This window comes from Trichechus manatus, unplaced genomic scaffold (genome assembly GCF_000243295.1).
Source record: "Trichechus manatus latirostris isolate Lorelei unplaced genomic scaffold, TriManLat1.0 scaffold00087, whole genome shotgun sequence".
Classification (NCBI taxonomy): domain Eukaryota; kingdom Metazoa; phylum Chordata; class Mammalia; order Sirenia; family Trichechidae; genus Trichechus; species Trichechus manatus.
This window is the reverse complement of record NW_004444023.1, coordinates 3,635,878-3,648,203: the sequence shown is the minus strand read 5'-3', so window position 1 is coordinate 3,648,203 and position 12,326 is coordinate 3,635,878. Positions and strand designations below refer to the sequence as shown.

Genomic DNA, 12,326 nt, shown 5'->3' with positions numbered 1-12,326 from the left:
GGCCCAGAAATATTACAGCGAGCTCATCCCGGGATTGGAGAGAAATTTGGATTGAGCAGAGTTAGTGGGATAGGTGATCGGAGAGGTGAATTCATCTTTATTCAACGACTAGTTTTTCTGCAGACCGAGGAAGGCTTCCAGAGGAGGTGGTGTCTAAGCTGGGCTCTGATGGATGTATAGGAGTTGGTCAGACAAAGGTTGTTCCCAGCACAGGGATGGGCTTGGGTAAAGGCCAAGAGGCTTCAGATGGGTTGTTGTTTTTAAAATACTTAGAACCGTTAAGTAGAGGACTAGGGGTTAAACACCTTGACGTCTGACTTGATTGGAGACCCCAGACAAGCCTGCTGTGTCGCTGGGCCTCTCTCTACTTCAGTTTTTCTATCAGATAAATGAGCACAGCCTCCCTTGTTCCTCCTAGACTCCCCTGGGCACGGAGAACCCACCGAAGGGAAGATGAGTGACAGTTCCTCTGAGCCAATTGCTGGGCCCAAAGTCCTGCCTTCCTCCCTCCTCTGGAGCCAATCTCCGTGTTCCACTAGAGGTTGGCGAGGGCTGGCTCAGGACCTCATGACGTCACCTTTTGTATAAACCAATGGTAGCGATAAGAGGCGGGCCGTTCTGGTGATGGATAGCTCTGTTTCAAGATGTCCGCTTAGCGCGGGGCCCGCCGGGAAACTTTGAGGCGGTGCTGGGGGAAGGGGCGGGAACTCCTGGTCAACTTTGCCCAATCACCACTCGCCTTTCTTGCGATAGACGGGCCGTCTTCCCCATCCCGTTCGACCTGAGGGGGCGGGGCCCTGAACCCTGGACTGGGCGGGCCTCTAAGCTTTGCTGGATATCTATTTTACCCAATTGCTAAACGGTATTTCCAGATGGGCCGGCCCCATTGCCAATGAAATCTCTTGGCAGAGTTCGGTGGGCGGGCCGTGGACCCTCTGGTATAAGGCGGTCCCCGGAGAAAGGGGAGAAGGGGGGGGTCTCGGCCGCCAAAGGAGGAGTAGCTGCGGGTGAAGATGGCGGCAGCCGAGGCCGCGAACTGCATCATGGAGGTGAGAGCCTGGAGCGCCGTCGGGGTCGGGAGGCGGCTTGGGGTCTGTGTTTTATGACTCCGTCGTGGGGAAGGGGCTCCAAGTTGGCGAATTGAGGCTGAAGGCACCCAGCTGCACTGAGAGGGCGCCGCCTGCCCCGGATCTGGGGATATCGTTTGAGGTGGGAGGTTCTGTAGCTTTAGGGGCCTTGTGGCAACTGGTCGAACCAAGGGTCTCACCCCACCTCCCATGTAGAGGCGGGCTGGGGGCGCTTCCGTCCGGGCCCCCACGTGGCCGCGACCCGGTGGTGGGGAGGGGGTGTGCCGTGCCCGGATGCCCGGCGGGCTCCACGTGGGGGACAAAGGCCCCGCCTCCAGCCGGGGGAGGGGCGCGGGGGGGTCGGGGAGGAGGCTCCGACCCTCCGTCGAAGGCCCCCAACTCCTGTCCGCGGGCACCGGGACATACACCGGGGGGTGGGACTCATCTGGGGCCCACCGCGATGTAGAGGATCTCTTGTGAGGTTCAGTGCATTCCGATCCTGTAGAACCCCCTTCCCATGTCCCGGGGCATCTTCTGGGCATCGGTCCAGGTTTTGTGCCCTGGGTTGGGATTGGAAGAAGATGAAGAATCGGTCCCCTTCCAGCCCCAGTTTCCTGCCCCTGAACTTTTCCTGCCACCCGGGGCTTTAGGTTCTGGGGGGATGGGGCATGCCCCTGTGACCTCTCTCTGGGTGGGGGAAATGGAGGCCATCCTTCCAGATAAGGCGCCGTGCACCCCCTTGTGGCCATTTCTGGGTGTGTGGGAGGGACATCTTTTTCATGGGGCGTGTCCCGAAGCCCACCTCCTCCTTGGAGCCCTCTCAGGCATAGGGGGGCACATGAACGCTGGGGAGGCGATCTGACGGGGTCTAAGCACCAACTTTTAACCCCTGCTGGAGCCCTTTCTCTCCCTGCGGCATCCCCCACAAACGACCCCCCTTCCTGAAGTCCTATGTGGGTGTCCTGAGTCTGGATGCGGGGAAATAGTTTCCAGTGAGGCTTGGTTCTCGTGCAGCCGTGTGGGGAGAGGTTCTAGTCCTGTGTTCCACGGCCTTTTGGGCTGGGGTTGTCTGGTGGCAGTGGTGGTGTCAGTGGTATTGGGAAATGGGGCCCGGGTGGGAAATCCTCTCACCAGCTGCCCTTCTTATAGACGTCCTCACCCGCCTGGGAGGAGGGGGCGGGGGGGGCGGGAGCCCAATAGCTCATGGCCTGTGACTTTGCCCTTCCTGGAACCTGGAGGGTGGTCACATCTGGAAAAGATGTTATCTGGTGGAGCGTCTGTACCCCAGCCCCTTATCTGATAGTCTTCTCTGGAGTGTGGAGGGTCCATTCCCAAGATGCATACCACTGGGGGACAGCTCCCAGAGGCCACTCCAATGCCCCCACCCCCCTTGGCTCACTCCTGGACCCAGAGCGCTATAGGTGGAGGAAATACCTTCCCCAGGCCTTGCCTCAGCTCGTGGCCCTACACCTGGGGGCCTTCCGGGCCTGGGATGGGTGTCTGAATGGGAGAGATTGGATCTGACTCTCTGAGCCATGTCCTGGCTCCTCTACTTAAGAAGGCCCAGAATCTGGTGGGGCTCCTTGAGATGCTGCCTTTCTGGTCACAGAGAGGGGCTTGGTTCTAACTGGTTTTATTTTGTGCTCTGGCACCCAGGACAGGAACCTAGGGGCTGGGATACCAGCCTGTGTGCCACACCTCCTTTCTGGGACCCTCTCAGATGAGAGACTGGTGTGCAGTGGCGGTTGCCCAGTGGGCATACTCTGCCAGCCATCCCCCCACCCCCCGCTATTCCTGGCACCCTAGGATGGGGGTGTGTGTCAGGAAGTGTCACCTAATCTGGGGGGATTAGAGGGGGAAAGGACGACAGCTGGTGGTGCCTGTGTGCCCGGCGGGGGGCCAGGTTCTCCTGTGTGGGTAGGGGAGGTGTGTGGTCAGGTGCCTGGCTGGAGGAGGGCAGTGTAGGGGCGGGCCACCATCTCTCCAGCCACAGCTGGGACAGGAGAACCCCCTTACCCCCCCCTTCTCTGACCCCTTTCTGAAACAGCCCTGCCTCTTCACACTGTCACCATTCCCCACCAAAGAAAAGGAAAATTTCAGGGAACACCCCCATAAGAGCCCGTGTTCCCATCCCCCAACCCTGGCCTGGCCCTCCCACAGCCACTCCCAGTAGCTAACCCTTTCTCCCTGTTACTCTCTCCTAGAATTTTGTAGCCACCTTGGCTAATGGGATGAGCCTCCAGCCGCCTCTTGAAGAAGTAAATATCCTTTTGTGAGACCCCTTCCCACTGCCACCTCACCTCCACCTCAATCTAGCTTGCTACCCAACAGGCCCTTTCTAGCGGTCTAACTGTGATCCCTCTTGCTGCACACCAGTTTATCCTGTGCCCCAAAAAACACTTAGTACAGCTCCAGGTTTCTAGCCCCCCCTCTGGCCTCCCCAACACTGTGGCTACTTCCTTAACTCCATTTCCAGCCCCCACTTGCCCCCATCCCCGGCCCAGTGTCTGTCCCAGCCCTGCCTTCCCCTCCCCTCCCCAGCTGTGGGCTGAGCTAGAGACGGGGGCAGAGAGACTGGAGAGATGGTAGGCGTGGCTGAGGTATTGGGGTTCGCCCCTGGATGGTGCTTTGGGGGGCCTGAAAGAGGAAAATGGGGTGTTAGGGTTTGGGGTTCTTGTGGGAGGTGAGATGGCAGAGGGGGCAGTAGGGTTGCCATGGTAAGCCTTTTGTGGAGTCTACATGCTCCAGGCAAAAGTAGGAACCTGGAAATTTAAGAGGATGCAGGGAGCCCCCAGATTTGACCCATGCTCCCATCTGCCCCCTCCCAGGTCTCCTGTGGCCAGGCAGAGAGCAGCGAGAAGCCCAACGCCGAGGACATGACGTCCAAAGATTACTACTTCGACTCCTATGCCCACTTTGGCATCCACGAGGTGAGTGGACACTCGCTTTCCAGCCTCCACTTGCCCCCCGCCCGGCCCTGTGTCTGCCCCAGCCCTGCCTTCCACTCCCCTCCCCAGCTGTGGGCCGAGCTAGAGACGGGGCCAGAGAGACTGGAGAAATGGTAGGCGTGGCTGAAGTATTGGAGTGCCCCCCTGGATGGTGCTCTGGGGGGCCTGGAAGAGGAAAATGGGGTGTCAGGGTTTGGGGTTCCTGGGGGGGCGAGATGGCAGAAGAGGCAGTAGGGTTGCCATGAGTGGACAGCGAGTGTGGACTGTTCCGAGGGCGGAGGCCTCTTGAAGGGGTTACTGCTTGCGAAGGGTGGGACTTACTTTCCCCGCACATGCGTATTGCACGCGCCGCGACTCAGGGATCGCCTTGCCCAGCCGTTGTCTTGGAGACCGAGGTTGGTCATGCACTCTGCGTCCAGTCTCTGGAGGCTAGGGTGGGAGCACGCATGGACTTCAGCCCTCGGTCGGGGCCTGCCGGTCTTTGCCGCCCTCTAGTGGCCGGTGCTGGGACTGCTCGTGCCCAGTGTGCGAAGACGACTTATCAACTCTTTCGACGGTTGAGGAAACTGAGGGCCCAGAATGCAGCTAAGCTGGGGTTCTGAGGCCTTTTTTTTTTTTTTTTAACTGAGGATTTTTTAAAGCCAAGGATAACTGGGTCTTAGGTAACAATGATAGAATCTAGCTAAGATGGGAGTACAGTGCATTCAGTCTGATTTTGCAGATAGGGAAACTAAGGTGCATGGAAGAGGCAAGGGGATTAAGCAAGGGTGAGGGCTGAGCTCTGACTCCCCACACCTTGTATGCTGAAGGCCAAGACGCCGCATATTCCAGCTGGGGACATGGGTCCCCTCATGGCATTTCTGTGCCCCTCCCCCGCCAGGAGATGCTGAAGGATGAGGTGCGTACCCTCACGTACCGCAACTCCATGTTCCACAACCGGCACCTCTTCAAGGATAAGGTGGTGCTGGATGTAGGCTCAGGCACAGGCATCCTCTGCATGTTCGCCGCCAAGGCTGGGGCCCGCAGGGTCATCGGGGTGAGTCTCCAGGGTGGCTGGGGGGCCTGGGGTTGGAGAGGGGGCCCCTCATGGCTCAGGGATTACATGGAGGGGGCTGGGGGCTGAGGGCAGGGCTGGGGGGGGCCTCACCCTCCCTTCTTCCTGGGTCCCCAGATCGAGTGTTCCAGTATCTCTGATTACGCGGTGAAGATCGTCAAAGCCAACAAATTAGACCATGGTGAGCCCAGGAAAAGGGGTGGGTGGGGCTGGAGTGGGTGATTCCGAGCTTCCCCAGGGCCCTCGGCAAGGTGGGGGGGTGTCCCCTGACAGACCACAGCTTCAGCTGTTTCTCCCCTGTGGCCTTCTCAGAACCTATCACGACGATTAGCGCTGGGAGTATTCTTAGAATCTGTTGAAGTCGCAAGCTTAGCGCCTCAGTCTTAAAACATTAGGGCAAGAAACATTCTCTAATTTCTCAAATAAGGTATAAAGTCATGTGGTTAACTACTCAGTGTCCATGGTCTTCCATCTGTCTCTCAGCTATGCTTCTCTTTTAACTGACATTTCCTCACAGAGAAGTCTGCATCTGCAAGCCAATACATATGTCAATGTTTTTATGTTCACGTACATAATTTTGACACATGGAGCACTTTTCGTCGGGTTTTTTGGTCTTTTTCACCTGTTTATCCTGTAGTTTGAGCCATTTCAGGTGTTGAGGCACCTCACTCTTTTATGACACCATTGTGTGCATGTGGAGTCCCTGGGTGGCAACTTAGCTACTAACCAAATGGTTGAAGGTTCGAGTCCACCCAGATGCACCTTGGAAGAGAGATCTGGTGATCTGCTTCCTAAAAATCAGCCATTGAAAACCCGATGGAGCGCAGTTCTATGGCACACAGAGGATCTCCATAAGTCAGAGCCAACTTGAGGGCATCTGGTTTTTCTGGTTACCCCGGCTTTTTAATCAGTCCCCCAATGGTGGGCATTTAAGTTGCTTCTGAGGTTTTTGTCCCCCTACACAAGATGTCATTTCATACGTGCGCTAGTACATCTGTAAGGTAGACTTGTATAAGAGTAGGATTGTTTGGGTCCAAAACATGAATCAGTACGTTGGGTAGCTGTGGCCACATCACTCTCTGAAGCAGTTCTACCAGTTTGCGCGCCCACAAGCAGGGCGCAGGGCAGGGAGTTCCGGAGGACGTGAGTGTTGCAAATGTGAGGGTTTGTAGCGTTCTGAGAACTAATGAGCTGATTTTTTTTTTTTTTTAATAAAAGAAATAGACTAGTATAATGAACCCCCAAGTACCATCATTCAGTTCAAATACATCTCCATGTATTTTCACATGTCCATATACCTCTAAGTACATCAGGCAGCTCCCAGCCATAACATTGTTTCATCTGTAAACCTTTCTGTGTGGGTCTCTAATACATAAAGTCATTTCAGAAACCTAACTGAATTAACAACAAAAAAAATTTTTTTAAGTTTATTGTGGTAGAACGTATAACATAAAATTGGCTACGTTAACCATTTTTAAGTGTACAATACAGTGTCATGAATTACACTGATCGAACAGGCAAAATGTTAACCTCATCTCCACAATTACACTCTAAAGCAAAGATGAGAAGATAAAGGGGGCAGGGAAACTAAAGCAAGAGAAACAGAATAATCAGAATGCAATTAAAGAGAATGTTGATACATTGTGAAAAATGTAACTAATGTTATGGATCAGTTTGTATGGAAATTGTCAAATGGGAACCTAATTTGCTGTGTAAACTTGCACAGAAAACACAATAAAATGTTATTAAAGAAGAAAAAATCTTAACCTCACCTAATGCCCAAAAAACCAAACCCTTTGTTGTTGAGTTGATTCCGACTCACAGTGATGCTATAGTACAGAGTAGAGCTGCCCCATAGTGTTCCAGGGCTGCCACATTTTTCTCCCATGGAGTGGCTAGTGAGTTCGAACCTCCAAACTTTCAATTAGCTGAGTGCTTAACCACTGTGCCACGAGGGCTCCTTACCTAATGCCCAGTCCCTGTAAACTTTTCTGCCACTGGCTTAGAAATGGAGGAGTCGGGGGCTAGGTGATACGTGAATTTTAAAATAGGTAACAGGATGTGGCTCAGAGAGTTCTGGGGAGATGCCCAAATCCAGCTTCTAGCCTTTAACTTCAAAGACAAGGATGCCTCAGGTGGGGTCCCCAGGCTCGTGAGACCCCAGGGGAGGCAAGCGGGCAGGGGTCTTTGGGGCTAACCAACCCTATTCCCCACCCCGCTCTGCAGTGGTGACCATCATCAAAGGGAAGGTGGAGGAAGTGGAGCTGCCAGTGGAGAAGGTGGACATCATCATCAGCGAGTGGATGGGCTACTGCCTCTTCTACGAGTCGATGCTCAACACCGTGCTGTACGCCCGTGACAAGTGGCTGGTGAGGGCCCGTGGCTGAGCTGGCGCAGGCTGGGGTCTGGCGGCTGTCTGTTGAGCACGTGTCAGGGTTCAGGCAGACAACGAGCCACATGAAGTGTTGTCACAGAAAACCAAAGCCCACTGATATCAAGCTGATTCCGGCTCATAGAGACCCTATAGGACAGAGCGGAACTGCCCCACTGGGTTTCCAAGGCTGTAATATTTACGGAAGAAGACTGCCGCATCTTTCTCCCTCAGCAGCTTGTGGTTTGGAACTGTACACCTTTGTGTTAGCAGCCGAGCGCTTAACTGCCGTGCCACCAGGGCTTCTTGGTGTTTCATACAGGGGATTGACAGCATAGATGTGGAAGGCCGACCACTGAGGGGTGTTAACAGGCACTGGAAGAACAGCAGTGACAAGGAGAGGATCATGTCAGGAAGGAGTTGATTCTGGGAAGAAAAACTTCGCAGGGAAAAGGGACAGGGAGGGGTGGAGGGCCATTGTCCCAGGTGCCCAGAGCAGGCCAGGTGGTGACTGAGACCTGAAGAAAGGATGGGAAGGGGCCATGCGGATCTGGGGTGGGGGAGTATTCCAGTCAGAGGAAACAGCCAGGGCAAAGTTCCTGGGGCAGGAGTGAGCCGCGAGGAGGCCAGGGTGGAATGAGGGTCCAAAAGAGCGGTAGGAGGTGAAATTGGAGGTGAGGATGGTGACACTTCATGTTTCCTCTGAACCCTGGAGGGGCCTGAGTAGTGGAAAGACAGGATCTGCTGCCAGTTCCCAGGCACCCTCTGGTAGCCGTGTGGGGAATTGTCCAGGGGTGAGGAAGCAGCCCCTGCCAGGAGTCCAGGCTGGGGGGGCGGTGGATAAATAGGCCAAATCTGAGAGTGGTTCATGAGGGGGGTTTGCCAAGTCTCAGGCCCTTGCCTTCCCCCTCTGCAGGCCCCTGATGGCCTCATCTTCCCAGACCGAGCCACGCTGTACGTGACAGCCATCGAGGACCGGCAGTACAAGGACTACAAAATCCACTGTGAGCACCGGGGGCACATGGGACGGGGGAGTGCGGGGGCCCGGAAGGCACCAGGCTCACCCCACTCCCCACCTGCCTCCACAGGGTGGGAGAACGTGTACGGCTTTGACATGTCTTGCATCAAGGATGTGGCCATCAAGGAGCCGCTGGTGGACGTGGTGGACCCCAAGCAGCTGGTCACTAACGCCTGCCTCATAAAGGTGAGGGGTGGGCATGGCCGGGTATCCTCAGGGTCAGAACCAAAATGGCCACTGCTTTTGTCCCCTCCCTTTCTCCTGAGGTGCTGGGGCCTGGCCCGTTGGCCTGAGGTAGTGCTCCAGGCCCTCAGGAGCCACTTGATGTGTGACAAAACTCTGCGTAGCTCCTACTGTGAGCCAGGCACCACACTGAGCATGGAAACAGGCTGGCCCCACCCCATGGAGCACACATTCTAGAAGGGCCTTTCTGAGGCAGGTAGGGAGGCAGGAGCTGACAAAGGCATGAGGGCTCTAGTGGGGAAGGCTCCAGACAGGCGCGAGTTTATACACACTGCACGCGCTTAGGTCCGTGGGGGAGAAGATGGTGACAGCTGAGCCCTTGAGATCGCAAGTGAATCAGAATGAGGCTGGGGTATGTGAGGACAGCGAAGTCCTGTGATGTGGCAGGAGAGGCTGGCAGGGAGGGCAGCTTCCTGGGTTTGGTCTAAGAGCTGCTGAGGGGCTTGAAGCAGGGGTTTACACTGTTCTAAAAGAACCACATTGGCAGATACTTCCAGAAAGGGAGGGGACAAAAGCAGGGAGCCTGTTGGAGAGATGGAGGCCTGGACCAGGTGGAGGCAGTGAGTGGAGATGGGATTCCAGACAGATGGAGGAAGCAGAAGTACCTGGTTTGGGGGATGGGTGTGGGTGATGTTGGAACAAGGAACCCTGCATGGCCTGCTAAGAATTTGAGTTTGAGCCAGGGGCAGAGGTGGGGATAAGTAAGGCAGGGATGAAAAGAAACGAGGAGCTGAGGCCTGAAGCCAGCCTGGGAAGGCCAACGGGGCAGGGACAGCATGGTCCCAGGCCGAGGCGGGAAATGAGGTCACAGGGCGCGGGGCTGGGAGGGTGGCTCTGTGCAGGGCTCACAGGCCTGCCCTGCAGGAGGTGGACATCTACACCGTCAAAGTGGAAGATCTGACCTTCACCTCCCCGTTCTGCCTGCAAGTGAAGCGGAACGACTACGTCCATGCCCTGGTGGCCTACTTCAACATCGAGTTCACGCGCTGCCACAAGAGGACCGGCTTCTCCACCAGTGAGGAGGATGGGCTGGGGGGGGCACAGCGGTGGTCCGGGGCTAGGGCCTGGGAACAACTCCTGCAGATGAGAGTTGAGCAGGGTTCCAGGATGGTGGGGTGTATGGGACAAAAACAGGCTTCTGTGAATGGATGGACCATGGGGACACTGCAGGCCTGTGTCCTGACGCTGGCTTTGCCATTGGACAGCTGTGTGACTTGAGGGGCATGATCTGAGCACAGTGTGCCTCGGTTTTCTCACCCACAGAACACAGACAGCGGTTCCCGTCTTTAAGGCTTGGTTAGAGTTAGATGACCTGGCTCTCGGTCTTAGAGTTAGATGACCTGGCTCTCGGTCCTTGGGTGGTACAAGTGATTAACATGCTTGGACTGCTAACCAGAAAACTGGCCATTTGAGTCCATCTAGAGGCACCTCAGAAGAAAGGCCCGGCAATCTAGTTCCAAAAAATCAGCCTTAGAAAACCCTGGAGCACAGTTCTACTCTGACACACACGGGGTTGCTATGAGTCAGAATCAACTCCACGGCAACTGGTTTGGTTTTTGGTTTTTTAACCTGGCTGTCACTTGGGGGCCAGCCATTCTGGGCAGAGGGCACGGCAAGGGCCAGGGCCCCAAGGCCCGTGTGGCCTGGGGCACAGGGAGATGCGGGCCTGTTGAGGACAACTCAGCTGATCAGCCCCCTGGCGTGCAGGCCCCGAGTCCCCATACACGCACTGGAAGCAGACGGTGTTCTACATGGAGGATTACCTGACGGTGAAGACGGGCGAGGAGATCTTTGGCACCATCGGCATGCGGCCCAATGCCAAAAACAATGTGAGGCTGCTCGGCGGGGGAGGGTGTGGGAGCTAGTGGGTCCTGCTGGGGAGGTAGGCTGTGGGGTGGGGCGCCCTTGTCTTCCAGGCCTGCCCTCCAGCCAGCTGGGTCCCCCTGGGCCTGGCTGGGTCCCCCTGGGCCTATCTGCACAGTTCCTTCGAGCACCTGTTGCCAGCCAGGCCCTGGATTAGACTGTGACCCAGTGAGGACCAGAGAAAACCCCGCCCCCCAGACCTCCCCTCCTAGATGAGGGCGGGGCAGGCAGGTGTTTGGAGGGGGCAGGGTGAGACCGAGGCAGGAGGTGGAGCTGGCGGGATTTTTTCCACCAGCTCAATGCCCTGGGAGAAAGGAAAGAGGGTTGTTTTTTCCTCCAAAAAATAGAAGCTGTCATGAGCTGAGGGGGCGGAGGAGATGGTGGCTGCATGCCCCACGTCCAGGGAGACGTTAAGCTGGAAGGGCTGGGGAACAGACGGGGCTCTAGACACTCAAGGCTGGGTGATGGCTCGGGGGTAGAGGGAGCCAGGGACACTGGCCCAAGGACGCGCCCCATGTCCAAATCAGGGAGATGACAGCCAGCTAGAGCAGTGGTTCTCAGCATGGGCGACTGCCCGTTGGAGGACATTTGTCAACGTCAGACATCTTTGGTCCTCATGACAAGAGGGGCTGCTTTCATGTGGTGGGAAAAGGTCAGGGGTGATGCTAACATCCTCCTTCGCCTGGACAGCCCCCACGACACCGCTGCAGGTGCCCGTGGTGCTGAGGTTCAGGAACTCCAAGTTAAAGAGACAGAAGGAACAACACCCTGGGGGAGCAGGAAGCTGGGAGAGGGGTCTGTCGGCCACCTCTGAGAGTGCAGGGGGTGAGGGTGGAGGGTATTGGGCCTTTGGGTGGAGGGTGAGGGTGGGACCAGCTGCCCGGAAGCTTGGGGGGAGAGGCAAATGGGGACATTAGGGGTGGGCCATGGGGTTTTTACTGTAAAGGGAAGGGGAGGGATAGGAGATAGTGCCTGGAGCAGGAAGTGGGGTTAAGAGAGGATTTCTTTTAAAGAAGGAAGGAGCAACTGTGATTCACTGATGGGAGTGAGCTTGGAGGGAACCTCATAATACAGGAGAGGGCAGAGCAGCAGAGCTCAGCCCCCGAGGGGCACGTGGGCGTGAGATGCCTGTGGGGTATCCACGTGGAGCTGTCACTTGGAGTCAGGGTTCAGAGTAGATGCTGGAGCGGGACCAGCGATGTGGGTGGCAGGTCCCAGGGTCTCAGGGGGGATGTAGATCACCCAGCTCAAGGGCTGAGCCCATGGACAGTGTCCCAGCTGTGTCTGGGGAGGGTGTATATACATACAAGGGCTGAGTCCCAGGGTCAGGGTCCCGGCTGGGTCTGGGAAGAGTGTAGATGTCCCAGGACTGAGCCCAGGGACACAGCCTCTTGACCTGCCTGGTCCCGCCCTCATGCCACCTCTCCCCACAGCGCGACCTGGACTTCACCATCGACCTGGACTTCAAGGGCCAGCTTTGCGAGCTGTCCTGCTCCACCGACTACCGGATGCGCTGAGGGCTGGCCCGCTGCTCCGCGGGGCCCAGGGCTGCGGTGTTCTTAGGCTGTTTGGGGGCCCCCCTTCCTCTCCCTCCCTCCCGCTGAAGGGGGTTTTAGGGGCCTGGGTTGGGGTGGGGGGGAACATCGTGATTGTGTTTTTCATAACTTATGTTTTTATATGGTTGCATTTACCCCAATAAATCCTCAGCTGGGACTTGGCTCAGCTTCCTGCCAGGCCGAGTGGGTGGGGGCCACTGTGCAGG

General features: G+C 56.4%; 1 protein-coding gene across 2 annotated transcripts; it reads left to right on the top strand.

Moving 5' to 3' along the window:
- The first annotated feature begins 974 nt into the window (after positions 1–974).
- PRMT1 (protein arginine methyltransferase 1) lies at positions 975–12,295 on the top strand. Of its 2 annotated transcripts, XM_004381638.2 has the most exons (11): positions 975–1,049; positions 3,272–3,325; positions 3,896–3,997; positions 4,896–5,051; positions 5,187–5,250; positions 7,296–7,438; positions 8,357–8,444; positions 8,529–8,644; positions 9,566–9,716; positions 10,409–10,530; positions 11,998–12,295. In XM_004381638.2, exons 1-11 carry the CDS (start codon positions 1,014–1,016, stop codon positions 12,079–12,081), a joined length of 1,116 nt encoding a protein of 371 aa, XP_004381695.1. In that variant the 5' UTR covers positions 975–1,013; the 3' UTR covers positions 12,082–12,295. The 2 variants fall into 2 exon arrangements, with proteins under 2 accessions (XP_004381695.1, XP_004381696.1); XM_004381639.2 differs by lacking the exon at positions 3,272–3,325.
- Positions 12,296–12,326: the final 31 nt, after the last annotated feature.